Source organism: Anopheles marshallii, chromosome 2 (genome assembly GCF_943734725.1).
Source record: "Anopheles marshallii chromosome 2, idAnoMarsDA_429_01, whole genome shotgun sequence".
In the NCBI taxonomy this organism is placed as follows: Eukaryota; Metazoa; Arthropoda; class Insecta; order Diptera; family Culicidae; genus Anopheles; species Anopheles marshallii.
Genome location: NC_071326.1, coordinates 48,933,817 through 48,952,201, shown reverse-complemented (window position 1 = coordinate 48,952,201; position 18,385 = coordinate 48,933,817). Strand labels below are relative to the sequence as shown.

The following is an 18,385-nucleotide window of genomic DNA, read 5'->3' as shown; positions in this document are numbered from 1 at the left end:
TGTTATCTATATTACTTTGTTGGTAAATATCGACGATGACAAAAGATTAACTGAACGTGATATAGATTTTGTACAAATCACCAGGTTATAATTCACCAAAAAAAGATTCGTCTTGTGTTTTTAACTTATCAACGCAAAGTGAATAAATAATATAAATACGTCGGAAATACATTTCAAATCCTTTCGGAATGTAACAGAGTTATAATTCAAAGATTGGTACTACTTCACAATAGCTGCTCGCGGGTAACTGACGGCATTGCACGCCGTGACCACGTTTGCACAGCAGTTCACCGCTGCCGGACTGCAAGACTCGCAGCATGCCGTTGTGTTGGAGCAGGGTTCTTCGATGTATTGCCCTGGTGGGGGGTAGCTGTACTTTTGCACTGTAACTGAATCCATCGGTAGATTGGGTGGCTGGTAGCGAGCCCGTTGTGCCCAAGGATAATGCTCTTTGGGTGGTGGACAAACAGGCATATAACTAAGTTTTTGTGTCGTATCGCTCTCCATTGGTTCTGTAACATGGAATAACATAATTAGTCGGTACGAATATCAGTACGAACAAGAAACTTCCAGATCGCTGGCAAGAGTTAGAAGTCTTACCTTCCGGGCGCTTGTAGGTGATAATCGGTTTACACGATTTCGTTGGAATTATGTTTTCTTTGTTGCTCGTGTAGGTTAAACGATTGACGGTGGCACTCTCTACCCGTCCGGTTGGCATCGTAAGAGATCCTTGGGGAACTATTGGGTCCCGCTTCGCTTGTCCTTTGCAAACAAAGTCATGCCTTTGCGTCGTCATTTCCTGCATGGGACCATCTCCGATTAGCGGCGCTGGGCGCGGAAGTATTGGCGCCGGACGTTCCGTGTTGCAGTGCGGCGCAAATGATGTCTAGAAGATCGGTAACCAAAAAAAAATTGAATGGATGTACTAAATACAATAAATAGCAGAATCATAGCATGCACCGTTCATTGTCCTTGAAGGCTAATATGTACATCATTCCAGTCGGAAGCGAAAAAAAAATGCTATAATTCATCTGCGTTAACGTGACGGTTAATGTTAAAGGCCGAGTGCGTCGTGAGTAATAACACTATATCATTCAGCTACAAACAGTACTGGCGTTTTTTTCGGCAATTACCTTGATTCGATTGGCGTTGGTCTATGGTTCTCATCTTATGCATTTTACGTGTAATTAAACTTGAAAGTGCTTGACACAACGTTTAGGTTAAGCTAAGCAACAACGTGATACACTTATTCGTCAACAGACACGGGCCTCGACACTAAATCAACACTAACGCTCCGCAATGCTCTAACTAGGATCGGTGGGTCCGTGAGCAGTGAGTTCTGGTACGGGTCAGAAAAAATTGGAATGATTCACAACATAGCTAGGATATACCTTGTAAACTGTGTCGTCCTCGAGTTTTTGATTGGGCAGCCGCAGATGTGCTGTTGGTCGGATTGGGGGCGGGCGTTCACCGCATGTGGCACTATGGTAGCTCTCTTTGTAGACTGTCTTCGATTCGAAACCCGAACCGGCAGGTACAGCGAGATTGTTGTACGGCAGCACCATCTTGACGCGTTCGTTCGGACAACCGGGCATGTAGCTTTTTTTGTACGTCGTCTCATTATCCATTGGTACGTCTGGTGGTTGGTAGCACGGCCGCCGCGCCCAAGGTACGTCCTCTTTTGGCGGTGGACAGATAGGACCATAGCTGAGCTTGGTGGTCGTTTCAGACTGCATCGGTACTGGAAGTGTACTAAATTGAGACATTGTGCAAAGTGGAAACAGCGGCAAAACTTACTCTCGGGACGTTCGTACTCGCGCAACGGTTTGCAAGACCGTGCCGGTTCAAAGCTAGCCATGTTGGGACAGCTGTACGACAGTTTGTTCATAGTTTGCTTCTCAAATGGCGCACTGTGCACGTGCATATGGCTAGCCGGGACAATTTTGTAACGCTTTGGTGTCGTTTTGGCCACATAATCATGACGGGTAGTAGTTACCTCTTGCAAAGGCCCCGGCTGTATCAACTGATTGCCGGTAGGAACTATCGGTTGTGCTCGGTCTACATTGTTATAGCCAGGGTAGGAGAGCTACAGAAGAAGAGAATAAAAAGGATCTTATATTACTATACATATATATATGTCGAGTCTAAGTAATATATAGGCGGTGGGGTGCAAAAACTGGGAATTCAAACAAATTTGCTACATTTTCTAACTTTGTTAGCCAGAAAGGCAATTAGCCGGATAGTCAATCTTAGCTAAGGGGAATCGATCAGGATGGCATTTTGTCTCGGCCCTGTCGTGTGAAGACAAGCGCCACCACCAACACACCACTGGACCGCGCCTACTGGCGAGCATTTGCTATCCAAGTTTATTTACTCTAGGCAATAACACTAATGCGACTAGAAACCATAAGGACTATTCATACTCACCGCTGTGACAGTAGTTTTCTCTAAACTTCCGGGATGTGGTACCAAATGGCTTTGTGGCTTGATTGCCAGCGGACGAGCATTGACAACCAGTTGAGGATCTGTGTTGAAGGACGTTTTGTACACGGAATCACCTCCAAATTCCACCTCTGGCGGTTTGTACGTGACGATCGGTTTGCATGATTCCCGTTTTGGAGGCTGGACGTAGCGCTGAAAAAATCCCCAAAAAACATGGCGGACAGTATTATCTGCTGCAACGCTTTATGGACATTCAAAAGCTGGCTTACCACACGCTTCATAGGCACGCATCCCGGTCTACCGCAGGCGCAATTACAACATTGCGGCATTTCGGTGCTGGTACAAAAAACAGGAACAGAACAATCGTCTACGATGGTGACGGGTTGCTCGCAGGAACCCGCGCAATTCGCCCCGGCAGAGTGCGTCGGTTGGATCAATGTATCCGGATATTCAACACACGGCCCAATTGGCGTTGGTGACCAGCACGGTATATCGGAGCCTAATTCACCAGCTCGATCATCACAGTAGACAGTGGCACCTTCTGTTGCACATGGACTCTCTCCTGGCACTGAGCACACTCTGTGAACGGAGTTTGGAAGTTTGTGTTGCATCACGTGTTTTTGTTAAAGGTCATGGATAGTACACGCAGCACTGATTAACACGAGATATTTTTGAGTCAAATAGACTTTGGTGAAAACAAAAAAAAAGGCCTAGTAGTTTGTTTGCTTCCACCCTCCCGCCGTCACGATCTTGTCGATGTGGAATATTTAATCAATAAAACCTATATTTATGTTGCTCGCCCGGTGCGACCTAACTAACTCCAGCAGCATATTGAGGCCAAGAGCATCCGTGGCCTTCGAAAATCACAACACACAAAAAACTAGCAATGCCACTCAACTCACCCGTCCGCCACGTGTACGACTGTTTCGGCCATCGGGATTTGAACTTACGGGGTTGAACGGTGCCGAGTTGCACAACAAACAACAACAGCGTGAAAATTTCGAACCTAAATTTGGTCAGTTTCGAGTTTTGAACGGCAAACGGAACTGGTTCGGGTCCGTTCGGGATGAAATATTCGCTAAAAATGAACCTACTTTATAACGTTGCAACCATTTCGTAGCTTGCTAGGATGGTTACAGCATTGCACACTAGGCCAGTATCCGGTGCCATTTTCGGTGAACGGAAAAGCGCGGCCTACTGTACAGCATTCGAAGGAAGCGAAATAATGTTGCTTTGCCACTGTCACATGACCCGCTTTTCGTGGGTGGGTAGTTTGTTTTCGTTTCCAGGTCAAATAGTAATACTCGTACGCGGGACGACGTCGAGCCACCGCGAGAAAGTCCGCATGCCAGCAGGTGTAATGGATCCGTGTAGGAGTGTTGTTCTTTATTCTATTTATGTTACTGTATGTGTTAAAATTTGGCATCATACTCATCATGCATGCTTCGCTTGTGATTCCTAGCACCCTGTGCGTTCTTGACAACCTGCTTTAATTTGTACGCAATGAAATGCACTTTTTCCCCGTTAATGGGAAAATACTGAATGTCGCCGCCGACAGTTTGGGAATAACATCAGGAAAAGCAACGGCAAAGGGACCGTTTTCAATTTTATGCTACGGCACTTGGTTGTTTGAATATTACACCCAAAAGTGTTTAAAAAATAACGTTTTTCCGACGTGAATAAAGTCTAAAGACCGATAAGCGATTTGAAAGAGCGAACGCGTGTGCGGAAGTTTAATGTGGACTGTTTTTTTTTGTTGTTCTTTTCCATTTAGGAAACGTAAATCATGCGTGAAACCACAGTGTGGTGCAAAATACTAGAACAATGTTGCACAATCATGTGTTTAAAAAAAATATTATAATTAGGATGGCTCTTCGCCGTATTGTCAATTAAACCCATTTTTCAAATTAAAAATAAATAATTCGTGTTTAGTTGGCTAAATGTCACTTTGATGCACCAATTGTTTTCTTTTTCCATTTTGCTTGTGCAGCGTGTTAGTATGAACTTAGTAATCCATTCGCATTATTAGCCACAAAGCTCGCCGATTACACTAAAGCACGACCAAGCTATCATCATTCTGTACCATTTTCACACGTACGATGGATTTGTTGAATGGACCAATATTTCACCAAACAGAAGCAAAAAAAAGAAAACCAACCTCTAACGCTTACTTTCATGTAGTTGGAGGGATCCTACAATTTAAGACCCACACAAAACGAACGCAAGGAGCAACATTCGTACCGCACCGACCGAACCTAAAAGCGAAACTGAAAGAGCGAATGCCGAAATAAAAGTCGTTGGTGGTGTGACCTAACGCACCATGGCACAGTCAGAGACAACGCGGACCGTTTCGTGTTGGCTCGTGAAAGCGAATGGCTAGATATTAGAGGGACGAGGGGGGGGGGGGGGGGGGGGGGTCAAGGAGTGGAACATGGATTGGAAAAAACACAACTAGCGAATGCAGGTCAAAACTAAGAGAATTCAGGAGGGATCATTCTACCCTCTGAACCTCATCGTCCTGCGAGTAAACTAATACAGCCGAACATTGCCGGCGCCAAGAACCGTACCGTAAGCTTCACGGTCGACCGAACGCAGGATGGTTGTGGGTGTACATAGGACGACAACAAAGGTAATAGGCTGTGTGTACCGTACCGTACACGTAGCAAACATTTCCAAAAGTGACCCTACGGCTGACAGAATGCAAAAGGTAAACTATCTGGGGCGGGTTTTACAGCTGGGAAGTGTGAGAAAGACGGCGGAATGCTCACAGGTTAGGTGTGGTTCGCATTTTGCATGAACGGAGAAGCAAGGTTTACTGTTCCTATTTCTAGGATGTTTACTCAATGATGAAGGAACGATTAGGGCTGCAAATGATACAATGTTTGTTGTAATTCCCAATCTCTTTACCCCCTCTCGCCGAATCTCGGGCTCCACCGTGAAACAGCTTGGACTGTCCACTAGTGTTGTGCGTAATGATTCTTTATGAAAAGAGTCATTCAAAAGATTCTTTAGAGACACTATCAGGAGTCGACTCTCAAAAGATTCAGGCATCCTCAGAGCAGTGGTGAATAATGCCCCTCGGAGGCCTTGGTAGTTGAAGGAACTGTTGGGGCTCATGTTTAGCAGCTGGTGCCGGGGGAGGGAGATTAAAGGAACGGCAAAACTCGTTAGCGGTCATACATCAGGGATGATCTTGGAGGATTCATGTATGTTTGAAACAGGGGTTCAGATTCCATTCAGGCTCATGAATCAAAATCATCCAACACTGCTGTCGACAGATCCGGTCATTATCCAGTAAGCTGTAGTTGGCTTGCTTGAAATTGAAGTACCTGGTAAGTATCTTCCGATGAAACTGAAAAAAATGATGAAAAAAACTGCAAGGCATGCTCTTCACTTATTTTCGTTGCTTAAAACCCGGAAACTTACGAAATAGCTTTCGTTCACAATCATCTCCATACGAAGGACACAAGGAAGCAGCTGTTTATACAAGCATCCAAACATTTCTAGATTAACTAGGTCGGAAGGTGAATATTTCAACTCCATGGAACTACTAGCACCCTATCGTGCCTATTATCTGTCCCTGTGGACGATCCAAAATGATTCCTGTCTTACCTGACGATCCAGCTACAAGGCAGGCAGGCAGTGTTTTCGACTAGAACTACTCGACCTGTTCGAGGCGTTGTAGCTTGTTGCAATCCTAGTGAGTAGTACTACAGCAGCATAAGTTGTAGCCTACGAAAATCTCGACGTCATTACGTGGAACGCTACGACCCTTTATGCTCTACTAGTGGAATGATTGAGTGAAAGATATCTTGGAATTAAAGACGCTATCGGCAATAGTGGCTTCTTAATTGTGCACCACATTCTCCACTCCAAAATTCACGCGAAATACAATGACGTTGCAGCAATTAGTCATTTTGGATCGTCCACAGGGACAGATAATAGGCACGATAGGGTTGAAATAACCTGTTTTTAGACGATTATTTCTAAGACTAGCCGGCACTGGCTTCCAGCTTCTAGTAAACCAACCATGAACAAAGTGGACAGAGTTTTCCACAATAACAAAACTAACATAACGACAAACACTTTAGCCAAGCAATTGCCTTACCATTGAGGCAGTCCTGGGGAAGGTTTGGAAAACGTTACAAGCAAACAATCAGGTCACGTAGTACAGACAGCCTCAGACACGACCACGTGCACATCATGGTGCCCGATATGCCACAGCCATCGATCAAACACACGTTACCACCGACCCACCAGGATACGGATTACAGCTAGAGGCATTCCGAGTGGAAAGGCCATCGTCACATTAAAGATTCATTTCCGTGCAACAAGACATCTTCCTCCTTTGTGACCGTTCCGTTCCGCTCGTCGATAGTAATGGTGAAACACCATCCTTCTCGGCAGTCTCGGCTCATTGTTTCGCAGTGATGAGAGAAAAAAAAATACCAAAACGGCAAACAACATATGCGCAAGAAACGCGGTCGCTACTATTGTTACTCGCAGGAACGTCCCTTTTGCGAAACGGAGCGTTGGAAATTAGGTCGGTTTCGTTTATTCAGCGACAAGGATGGTCCGCCTGGGCGGCTATCTGCAAAGTTTGCTGGTGCCATTTCGCGGTGCTTTTAATTGGTCGATCGCGTGTGTTGGAGCGATGTATTTGTCGTAATCTCTGTACCGGTACATTAGAGCGCATCGTTTAGAAAACCAATTGAATCAACCAATTGGTGGTTTAAAATTACAGAACAAAATCGACGGCTAAAGAATTTTTGGTATTAATTTCATACTCGTATCATTCTCGAAATCCTTACCGTAAAAAATCCTAAACATACTAATACACATAGATGGCGCTAGCATCATATAGTTCCAAAAATAAACAATAGGTGGCGCTAGCTACCGTTTTTATTCTCTCACACTTTTTTGATGCACCGCCTAGATGACGCTTACATATTTGGTCCTTTTATTGCGCGATTGAAGTGAATAAACAATCAAATGATTTGTATTTTTAACGTTTGTTCAAAAATTGACAAAATATAAAACAGACAATTTTGAACATTATTAAAAAAAATGAAGTGATTAAATAATTGAATAGAAATGCATTTATATGCTATGACAATAAGGATAAATTTAAATAATACCATATTCAAACTGGTTACAGTACATACTGATACTTGGATTTAAAAATGAAGAGATAACTTTCCGTTCTATCCTTTCCAATTCCCCTTCTATCTTTCTCGCTATCGTTGACTCGCACATCTATCTTACATCTACGTCTTTGAATTCGAAAGCATCATTTCATTCCATCGTGTCATTACGCAATTTTATCCAGCCGATCAATTTCCTAAACACATTTCATATACGGTTCTCAATAATGGTCGCAGGAAAGAAAACGCCAACTTACGATGTGTGTTAATAATTTGACTTATATTGTACAAAACAGATTCCAGAAAGTAAACGGAAAGAAAGGTTCACCAGAATAGCTACAGCGCAATTGAAAGTGAAGAAAGTAATCAAGAGCAGAAGAAAGGTGAGATATATAAATATACGTATCTTCTCTATTACCTCGTTCCCGTCGCGCTCCCACTCGCGCATTACAAAACGTGTGGCCTGTTGGAATTTTCGTTCGTAATTGCACTGAACTGATCGATGCGTGCCGTGCTGCTATGCGCTTGCCGCATCACTATCATCTACATCATCGTCAGTGGGTTTTTTGTTCTATCTATTTCAGAAACACCTCCTCGTTCAGGCACGGCACGAACGCATACACTTGGTCGCTCCTCTTTCTATTTCCTGCCCAGCCGGTTCCCAACCGATGGCGATGCGGCCTATTATCGATCTTTCGTTTTCTAGGATGCTGTTCCGTAAAAGAAATTCCAGAGGAGCATATATGTGAGCCCTAGGGACGGGATGATCTGTCTCCTGTTAGGGACCGCTGAGACCGGAGAGAAAGAGAGGAGCATCTATCTACAACTGCCCCGTTGGCGAGGATCCGGAAACCGAACGCTAAACGTTACCTTGCTTTGATTGAAAACTACGCCCTGACCGCGTACCTACGAAACAGCGAACGGACGCATTATGTGGCCCGGCCGGTACCGCGCTACCTACACTGTTTGATAATCGATTACTTGCGTTTAATATAAAGACTAGTGGGGGAGGAGGGGGGTGACTCGATTATGCAGTTACCTGGTACTGATAATGTTACGTTGTTCGTTTCACTTTTAGCGCTTACCTATACTTACTTTAGATACAGAAACAGAAGCTTACCGCAGATCGTCTCAACAACTCCACAACAAAAGGAACAAAACATGTGGACATCTTCCTATTATACACATTGCTTTTTTCTCTCCACCGGAAACAGAACCACGCCACACACAGGGGGGTATGAAAGACAAACGGAAGCAAAACAAGATAGGGAACGCATCAGCGTATGTGGGAAATAAAACAAACTAAAACACTAGGTGATGCCACCAAAACCGTTTCTACCGCCAGCCTGAGATAGATACTGTGTTACTCTAGGACGATCTGGTCCTGTCTGCTACTGCGCTACTAATTTCGCTTCACTAATCACTTTAAGTGCGGAGCCTCGTTGTGATGAAATGACGTTGCCTAGAGTACGGTTTCTGCTCTTCGAACAAATTATGATGCGGATGTGATTGATTTCAACCTGATTTAAATACTCCTATTTATACATGTATAAATGTTTGTTTTAATATGTACCGTTGCACTTATTGTTGGTATTAGGTATTTCCATTTCTCCCCTTTTCCCCCTGGTTTGTTTGCTAGTGTTGACAACAAAACTAACTGCACTTTTACCGCCTTACAAGAGAGTACACAAAACGAACGCTGCCTCTTGTTAGCGACTGTGTGATTTATAGAACTATATATGCAGATCTTCCTGTTACCCTTTTTCCGAAATAGACGTGCAGTAGTAGCGGAGTCCCACCCCGTTCCATTCCACGTTGCTCGTGTTCCTTCCTCTCTAAGTGTTTACCGCATGGCTACAGAGAGTGTCGGTGAAACGGCCAACGTATTCTGTGCGACACGTTTATAGAGCAGTGTTGTTTGACGCTCCTTTTCGCTATTTTCGTGATGTACGTACCATGTCTTATACGGCGGGTTGGCCCCATCGTTTTACCGTGTCTTAACACCAGGAAAAGAATGGGCTCTTGTTTTGGAAGCGCTGCTGGAATGAGAAAAATCTCGAAGATCCCGGATTAACCTTCGATCTGAAATGTAAAGATAGATGAAAACAAAGAACACATTTAGTGAACGTTTGCAAATACGTAACATTAGCCATAACTCAACAGGGTGCACAAAAAAGCGGTATAAGTAAATAAATCAAAACATGCAATTTTGTTAGTTAAAATAATACACTTTGTTTACTGTTAATGGCACTAGGTAAGTCATTACAACGGAACAACGAGTCGGAATAGAGGGTGCAAAGCATTGTTTTAAGGCAACGGAACCACAGAGCGTCACAACTCCTGTTTAGAAGCACATCGTCTCCGCATCGGACGCGGCGCGTGAATATCGGACCAACCTCTCGACGATGACGGCCGGCATCTGGACCAGCTGCACAGGGCTCTTGCCGTCCTTTAAAGCTTGGGTCAGGTTCAACATCTGACCGCGCATCACAGACATCTGCCGCTCGAACAAGCCCCGGTCGAAGCCCTTGTCCTGTTTGAACAGTTCGTACAGCTCGTTGCACAGCTCCTCGCAGAAGTTAGGATCGGACAGCGACGGCAGCACCAGATCCTTGATGTCCTGGCTGAACGGTTGCTTTGCCTGCGGCAACCAGGCCCAGTGGTACGGGTAGGCGCGCCACGAGTCGGGATGTTTGAACGGAAACGCGAGCCCGTTATCGATTGCCGCGATCTTAATTTCGGGCAGTTGCACAAGATTCCAGTCCGTGTGCTCCATCATCTCCAGACGGCTGCTGCTGCGCGGTATATACCCTCCGCCACCGTTCATCCCATTCGCCAGCCCGTTCACACCGTTCGGGCTGGTTGCAGTCGGGCTGGTTGGCACGATCGACGGCTGATCGTACTTTATCAGCCAATTGTCATTGCCTCGATCCGTGTTGCGGATGATGTAGTCCAGCACTACCAGCCGCTCGAACTGTAGCTGGAACTTTTGGCCCAGTCGCGTCGGCAGCGGTTCCTGCTCGAACCGGCGCAACCAGTAATCGGCATCCTTGTACCCATCGACAAACAGCTGAAACGAACCGGTCTTCGGTGGGAGCGACATGCGATTGAAGCGTGCCGCCGGAATGCGCTCCTTTATCGTTTTCTTGATGCGAGCCTTCTGCCGATCGATGCGCGGATAGTTAAACGTCTCCGAGACCAGCCGTACAACGCGCGTCTTCGGTACGATATTTAGGTTTAGTTTTTGGTCCACTAGACTAGCTCCGGCTTCCGAGAGATACCTGCGTTGTGTAGCAAATGGACAAAACGAAGAAACTGGATGAATAATCGAATACCCCATCGAAGGTACACTTTGGTTCCCTTACCCTTGGTTCGGTATCAGACAGGCGCGTCCAAAACAGCATGGACAGCACAGCTTGTGCATCCATTTGGTCCACTTGGGATTTAACCTCCCGTACGGTTCTTCATCTTTTGGTTTAAAAACGGCAATTACTTTCTGCAATAAAAAAAAAACAACTCTTAGTGGTTTATTGAGCACCTGAGACAATGACCAGCTTCCAGGCGAATAGGATGATAATTGTACGATTCATACCAAAATTTCTTATAAACCACTTCATGAAATAGAAATTCCCCATACATTCAAAGCATCAAGCAATGATTTGAATGAGAATCGTTTCGGTAAAGCGTTTACTATATGCTCTTCGTTGCAGAATGGTTTACCCTCAGCACATTTCTCAAGGAACATCCCGTTGCAGAATGAGCAATTGCGAATGGAGGAAATGGGTTGGAACGTTGGCTTACTTTGGCGGGATTCTTGACGAAGTACGATCCACTACTTCCTTGGTAGATACGTTCCGGATAGATGCCAGCATCGATCGCTATTTCTGCAGAGTACACTAGATCACTGAAGTGAGGATCATCTGGAAAAGAATAATGATGTACCTTCCATTAGTTATGTTTGTAAATACTTTTACAACTAGTTTAACTTAAATTGTAACGCAGAGCGCCTTTTGCATTTCGACTCCAAATTACGATTTTGATTGCAATGCAGTATATCAATGTGCAATGTGCTGTATCTCCCACGATCGAACGTTTCATGTATATAGTAACTTCAGCATAACCAGCATCTTCAGCATTCGTCTTCTATTATAGATTTCAGCTGGGGACATTCCCATTCTTCAATGAAAAGTGCCTCTTGGTGCATCTGGCCATCTGCAGAGCCTTACCGAGTTCTACCTCTCTGAGTATTATAAGTCACGTTGGCAATCGGAACATTCTAAGGATGTATATGCGGGCGAATCGAAAACGCTAAACGAACAGTGCACCCAAGCTCTTATCGGCCAACGTTTATAACAAACGCTTTGCGGTGTGCATCGGAAACACCGTCTAAATGTTACTGCTATTCGCACACCGTTCTCTGCTAACCGTGCTCCACACGCAACGCCACCGCCGTTCTAAGGCAGCGCACGAATGAGGTTATCGCGAAAAAGAGAAATACAACGTTTCGATTAAGTTCGCATTAGTTTGGGCCACTACAGTCTAGAGGGAAACGGGGTTTTGTTAACTTTTAATTAGTGGGTCTTTTCACAAAACCCTACGGTAGTTTCTTGTGGTTGTTTACCGAAAAGAACAGGGGGGGGGGGGGGGGGGGGGGGCTTGTGGCAACAATGCCAGGTGGCACAGTTGTCTTCATTGGTTGTCCGTGCAAAACCGATTAATGATTTCCCACGTTCGAGCGAAACTTTGACTGACTGGGGCTATTCACGCTTTGATCTATGTACGGTACTATCGCGACGAGTTACTACTGCTATACATATTATACCAATGGGGATTATTGCTTCAATATCCTTGGACGATTAATGTACTTTTATATGATATTCTCGTCTGTAAGGACACAAATTATAGGCACAATATTGGCTTATTGCCAGTAAACGTTATCCGACGATGTTAGAATGGGCAATTCGGAGTGCGAAGTAGCAACGTGAGGATCTACCATGGGCATTTTGCATGCAATGTGCAAAAGCCAAATATAGCACAATAAACAATACAGAGCCACACAATACTGCGGGGAGAAAATCTAATTGTTTGTTCGAATTATTTTTGGAAAGTACGGAAATAACGATGGTCGCACCAATTCTTGCACAAGGTCACGTTTTGTAAGACGACACTACTTATACTTATAAAACGCCAACGGTGTGACTAAGAAGAAGAACTACCAAAGAAAAGGGCGCAGTGGAATGAAACGAAAGCAAATCGATAGATTGTTTCCCTTTGCGAAACGTGAGTGGGCCCGTATGAAAGTGCAGATTGCAATATTCCACTGTGCAATGAGTGCATAAAATGCAAAACGATTGCAATTTTTACATTCACTTCGTGCTGCTGAACGATAACTTGCAGGGCAGTGTCATTAAAAAATCGAATGATCGATATCCTTTTCGTGTTCTTGAGGTTTTGTACATGTGTTGACCACCACTATCTATCCACGGAGCTATCCCCGCCGGAAAGGGGTTCCCGGTATACCGAAACGGGGAGGTGTGTTCCAGTGTTCTAGAAAAGTCGTAACCACACGCCCACAGGAAAACCGCTAACCACAGTCCAGGAAGTTCGCAAACAACATTTCTTTACCATTTTCCTTTTGGAAGTTTGTTCATTTGCATTTGGCCTGCTACATGCTACGCAAATGAAAGAAACCCAAAAACCCTCCCAGCACAGCTGGACAAAATCTCACAAACCTAGTTCCTCTCTCAAGGGTTTCACGTGTCACCATCGGGGGAACACCACGTGACTGTGCCCAAACAAATGAGCTAGCGAGCGCGATTCCTGGGGTGCTCGTATGGCTGTGAGTCATGGCGAGCGAAAGCGACCATTCGTCCCCCTTTCGAATTTCGGTGACCAGCACAGCTTGATTCTGCTCGATAAACCAACCTTTTCCGCTAGCGAATCAACCGTACCTGAAATATCGTTGTACGGATAGTAATCGTCGTCATTGATAAGAAACTCTCCGTTGATGCATTCAACACGCGTGGAACCGTTGTGGACGCCCGCACCGGATGCTTCCTCAGCCAAGCAAACGATGGCGGTATTGAAGTGAAAGGTGCGCCCGGTGTCGTACTGCTTTACGCCCGGCCGTTCGATACCCTTCCGCAGCACATCGTACCCAACTTCGTGCGGATCATCCGGCGGTGCGATAATGTTACAAGGGCTACCCGGTCCATGGTCTATCAGCCGATGCGCTATCGTAGAGGAAACAACTGTCCCGGTGGTGGACAAGTCCGTTCCCAGCAGGTACGTTGGATTGATCACCGAAAGCGATCCTTCCGTCTGCGATAGGGAAGCGGACGGTGTGGTACGCCGCTCCGACTCATCCTCGGACAGAATGTCACTACCATTCAGCGGTGCGACGATGTTACTGTCGTCCAGGATGAAAATGTTCGAGTTTTCCACAAGCATTGCCGCATGGAGAGGGGGTGTACAAGTGGCAAGCTGTCTAGTGATTTTAAAATGCCACCCGCTGGTTCCTTTGTTTGATTCTGCTGCTGGTACTGTTGCGTTGGTGTAACTTAATTACGGGATGTCCACTCCTACACGTGAGACCTTCGCTTCCTTGACGCGACGGCATAATAATCCTTCGGGCAGCTAGTCCTCGTCCTCGTCAGAAAAGAAATCGCTGGTGTGGAATCGCTGTTCAGTTTACTTCAGACGTAATTGTACCGATTGGGCATAGCCTGTCTTAACAACGATGTCAAGATCACGTCATCAAACTTCTCGGTAACTACGACGTAGTACGTACAGCAAGCACATTGAAAAATATCGCACTTGTGCCAGATGTGAGATGGAAACAACAAAATTCTACACTTCTTATCACATAACCTACACACACAAACACGGGCAGACGTAAACTGTCTGAGTGTGATTTGCTTTTTTCCGAAGTGCACACAAATTTTCACTCGCTACGCAAGGCGCGCTGTCGTCACGGCCTGCTAATGTGTTGTATGGTACGAGGAAAACAAAAGGAAAAACAACACTCCGAACGGCAGAACATCTCCCTGCTTTATGCGAAGCTTTCTCTTAGCAACACGAATCACTGGAAAACCATGGCCAGCGACAACAGCAAAGCAGTAGCGGTGTGGGTTAGTGCAGGAATCTTCCCGGGGGCAATCCGACCGACCGACCGACCGTACGGTGGCCGTATACTCGCTCGAAAGTGAAAACTTCAACTGGCGGATGGCGCCTCAACTCGGTACGTCTGAAGCTCTAAAGCTCTCGCCAACAGTGGCCGATACCGGTGCAGGAAAATCAGTGGAGCTTAAAACGACGACCACCAGCGGGGCTATATTTCACACACCCAAACAAGAGTGTAGTAGCGTTGCGAACCATGCTACCACGGCACGTTGTATTTGCAAAGAAAAGCATGTGGCATTGAGGGAAACCGCGTGGGACGCGTCCAGAGCAGGCACATCGCCGAACGAAGCTTCTCCGACTGTCAACGTGGAATAAGTGGCCGACAAATGAAAAGCTCCACTGTGGAGCATGTGCGTATGCATTGTGTGACGTCATCAATACAGCAACCGTCGCAAGGATTGCTTCAAAACATTATTCTTTTCCGCGAAACGGTGTACCCGTTTTGGCTGAAAGCTGGCAAAGTTTCGATTCTGAGCTTTTCCCGACCAGTTGTGCGTACGCTCGAAGCTTTACGATGCACGAACATGAAGCGGACTGCAAGAGAAACAAAGTTTGTTCGTTACACAGGGACTGTTCGGGAAACCAAAACACAGGTCCCGTTGTTGTTGCTAAGGAAAACGGTTACCGCAAAGGTTAACAAACTCTTGTCACCAATTTTCTAATATTAGGCAACTAATAAGCTAGGATAAGGTGGCATATGTATAATCGTCTTCATTTGCTGTACATAATTTCCAATAAAACATTTAGACCTTGAACTGGAAGTAGCTTAGAATTATTTACAAACGATAACCTATGGAACTAAGAAACAAACCAATATATAAGTACAATACTAGTTATTCGTTTTTTAGTTCATTCGATAGAAAACATATATTTTACTATTATTTCATTATCAATGGAATGCTTGCTTCTTCGGCAGAGGAGCGAAACTGTATTGTTAATTACTAGCGGGCACAATGGCTAAGTAAAAGGCCATATTTTATAGCTTCTTTGAACTGTTCCAACGCATAGGCACAGAAGTTACTGATGAAGAAACCGATGGCCACTGTTTCCAATCGGTCCGTTTTTTCCGAAGAGCGAAGAAATAACGAACAAACGAAATGGTTCGTGCTTCACTGCCAAGGTTAAATGTGCACGACGGAACAGGGTTATTGGAAAGGGATACAGAGTAATATAAATGAACCTTGGCCATTAGTTTTATTTCGTATTCATTAGATAACGAACCAATGGTGTCATATAACCCATTCGTAATTTATAGTAACGTTTGGAGAGGAAAGCAATACACTTGTTTGTACAAAAAATATCAAGGGAAGTGCCTGTGAAGCAAGTCTGCATCATCATTATTCGATAAGAAATTTGATTTGTGCACGGTAATCAAATGTAAATGATGTAACAAATTCGAAACAATAGATAACAGCACGCATACTGATTAATGAATCTAATAAGATTCTATGTATACAGAACAAGAAAAGAACTCAAACTATTTGTCACATTAAACATGATAAGAAACGGATCACGCAAAAGAAACGTATTCCTATGGAATGCTACTAGCTCCTAATTGAGATTTCGTCTCTTCTGGAGTAGATTATTTGACTTACAACAAATCCTATTACTGACTAGTTTAGCAATGATTCGTTGTTATTCGACACAGCATCATGTTCCAACTTGGACAAGAAAGGCGATAAGCAGCTAGACAGTAACTACGGCAACAACACCGCTCACATTGGCAGCAAATCTACCGACGGGGATTGTTTTTTTTACCCAACCTCAACGATGGTGGTCAGTACATGACATGGAATGAGAGCAGTTGTAGGTTTTCCTACATATGACGTCCATTCATTGCATGACCAATGCACAAACGCTCGACCATTACCTACAGTCTCTAGCGGCGGACCCAGTACCCGCAGCAGCATCTATGCGGCTGGCAACTTTAACAAGATAAGCGCAATTCATTTTCGTTTTAGCATTCTGCCTTATCCAATGATGCTGCTTCAGGGTGCGGCGATATACGTGTAGACTATTGCCTTAAGATTGAAATGTTGCGGTTGTCTTTAGGTGTTGTTTGTTGTGTCACACTTCAACAACAAATCTTTCATCATCCTTTGGTCGGCCCGAGGGAATCGTTAGATCATTCGTGCCTAAAGCCCCTTAAACTGATGTGTTACAGAGCTGTGCGTTAGTGGGTGAGCGAATATGGCCACTTACCGGGAAATTGATTGTACGTAATCTCATGATCTCGCGACCCCAGCAGGGGTTGCGATTCTCGATCGATGCCGGAATCCAGCGTGATGCCTTCGAAGCTGACGTCCGGCAGCACGAGCGGCGTACCGTCCCCGGTGTCCACTACGGTGGTGGCCACGGTCGAGGCTGAAGATGCAGACAGCCGCGACGAACTTTGGTTGTTTACGCTCTGTTTATTGTCTGCCGCAACGCCAAACAACGGTACAGAGTTTGGCGGTAGCAGGTCGTTCACGATCGCATCGTTTACGTCTCGTTCACCGTTGCCTGATGCAGGATGCAACGTTGGCGATTGTAGATGTTCGTGCGCACCGGAAACGACCGATAGTTGATTCGCCTTTTCGCGGAGCGCCTGCAGGGCCTGCGGTGGTGACCTTGGGTCGATGTGAAGAGTACCGTTTCCGGCTGCAAGGATCGGGGACGTGAGTCCGTTTGATATGATGACGGTACCAACAAGATTACTGCTGCTTGTGTCTCCGAAGTCCAGATCCACAAGCGTTCCTTCGGAGGTCATTTGACCGATGCTGTTCTTTGTTATCCGACGGATGACACCATCGAATATTTAACGCACTGCACTAAAGGGAGTCGCGGTTGCACTGGATGATGGATCCTAAAACACACAGGTTCAATCAAAGCTGGATGCTAGGTCGAGCAGAACACCACTCGTCAAGGGAAACCAAGTTCGTTCGCTAGATTGGCTGGAAAGGCGAAAAAGCTGTCGTCCTTCGCGCGTGGTGTTGAATTCGGTACCGTACGCTTGATGTTTGCCATCGACTATTGTGATGCTGCCTGATGCAAATGTCTCATTATTATCGTGGTTGTGTCGTACTGCGGTGGACACGCAATTTCTACCAACAAAGCACACACCAATTATGTGGCTACGGGGTTAAACTTAGAACATTGCCTTTTTCACCCAATTCAATTATTGTACTATTGCACATGAGTATCTACAAGGTAGCTGAAGTTTAGATTTATAATATACACTACAAATTTTGTGGAAAATCTGCAACCAAATCCGATCCACCCCAGCTGGTATATCTTTTAGCACTTTTTTATTTAGCAAGCTGACTGATTGCCTTTTACTGACGCACCAACACAATTTTATTTATCCCTTGCTACGCAGCACGCACACACCCACCGGGTTGCTGTTATCTGCGTCAAGCGTCGAATGTCATCCATTGTGTTTATAGCCTACGATCGGAAGCGGATTTTGAAACACTACAAATGTTGTTTTGTTGATACAGTTCTTTCCGACCGAAAGAAAGTGCATTCTTGCTCGCAAGATCTTTCGATGAACTTGAACAAGGGACTAATGTGATCAGCTGATCGCATGGACAGACAAAACCACCGTAACGGAAGTGGAAATATAGTTCCATTCCTTA

General features: G+C 45.2%; 2 protein-coding genes across 2 annotated transcripts; both read right to left on the bottom strand.

Annotated features, from left to right (window-relative positions):
- Window positions 1–219: 219 nt before the first annotated feature.
- On the bottom strand, window positions 220–2,771 carry LOC128718074 (stabilizer of axonemal microtubules 1). The gene is made up of 6 exons (XM_053811747.1): window positions 2,712–2,771; window positions 2,428–2,634; window positions 1,798–2,086; window positions 1,392–1,741; window positions 601–886; window positions 220–512 (listed from the first exon to the last, which is right to left on the bottom strand). Exons 1-6 carry the CDS (start codon window positions 2,769–2,771, stop codon window positions 220–222), a joined length of 1,485 nt encoding a protein of 494 aa, XP_053667722.1.
- A 6,812-nt stretch (window positions 2,772–9,583) lies between these two features.
- LOC128718072 (phosphatidylinositol 4-kinase type 2-alpha) lies at window positions 9,584–17,517 on the bottom strand. Its single transcript, XM_053811746.1, has 5 exons — window positions 16,971–17,517; window positions 11,388–11,506; window positions 10,952–11,082; window positions 9,983–10,867; window positions 9,584–9,668 (listed from the first exon to the last, which is right to left on the bottom strand). The coding sequence occupies exons 1-5, from the start codon at window positions 17,515–17,517 to the stop codon at window positions 9,584–9,586; spliced, it is 1,767 nt and encodes a 588-aa protein (XP_053667721.1).
- Between the last annotated feature and the right edge of the window lie 868 nt (window positions 17,518–18,385).

Coding starts and splice junctions, on each gene's coding strand:
- LOC128718072 (XM_053811746.1), bottom strand. CDS start 17,517: ATGACCTCCGAAGGAACGCTTGTGGATCTGGACTTCGGAGACACAAGC. Junction 10,868..10,951: donor TGTCTGATACCGAACCAAGG/GTAAGGGAACCA, acceptor TACACAACGCAG/GTATCTCTCGGAAGCCGGAG. Junction 9,669..9,982: donor CCGGCCGTCATCGTCGAGAG/GTTGGTCCGATA, acceptor TTTACATTTCAG/ATCGAAGGTTAATCCGGGAT.
- LOC128718074 (XM_053811747.1), bottom strand. CDS start 2,771: ATGCCGCAATGTTGTAATTGCGCCTGCGGTAGACCGGGATGCGTGCCT. Junction 1,742..1,797: donor CGAGTACGAACGTCCCGAGA/GTAAGTTTTGCC, acceptor GTACACTTCCAG/TACCGATGCAGTCTGAAACG. Junction 887..1,391: donor AGGACGACACAGTTTACAAG/GTATATCCTAGC, acceptor CCGATCTTCTAG/ACATCATTTGCGCCGCACTG.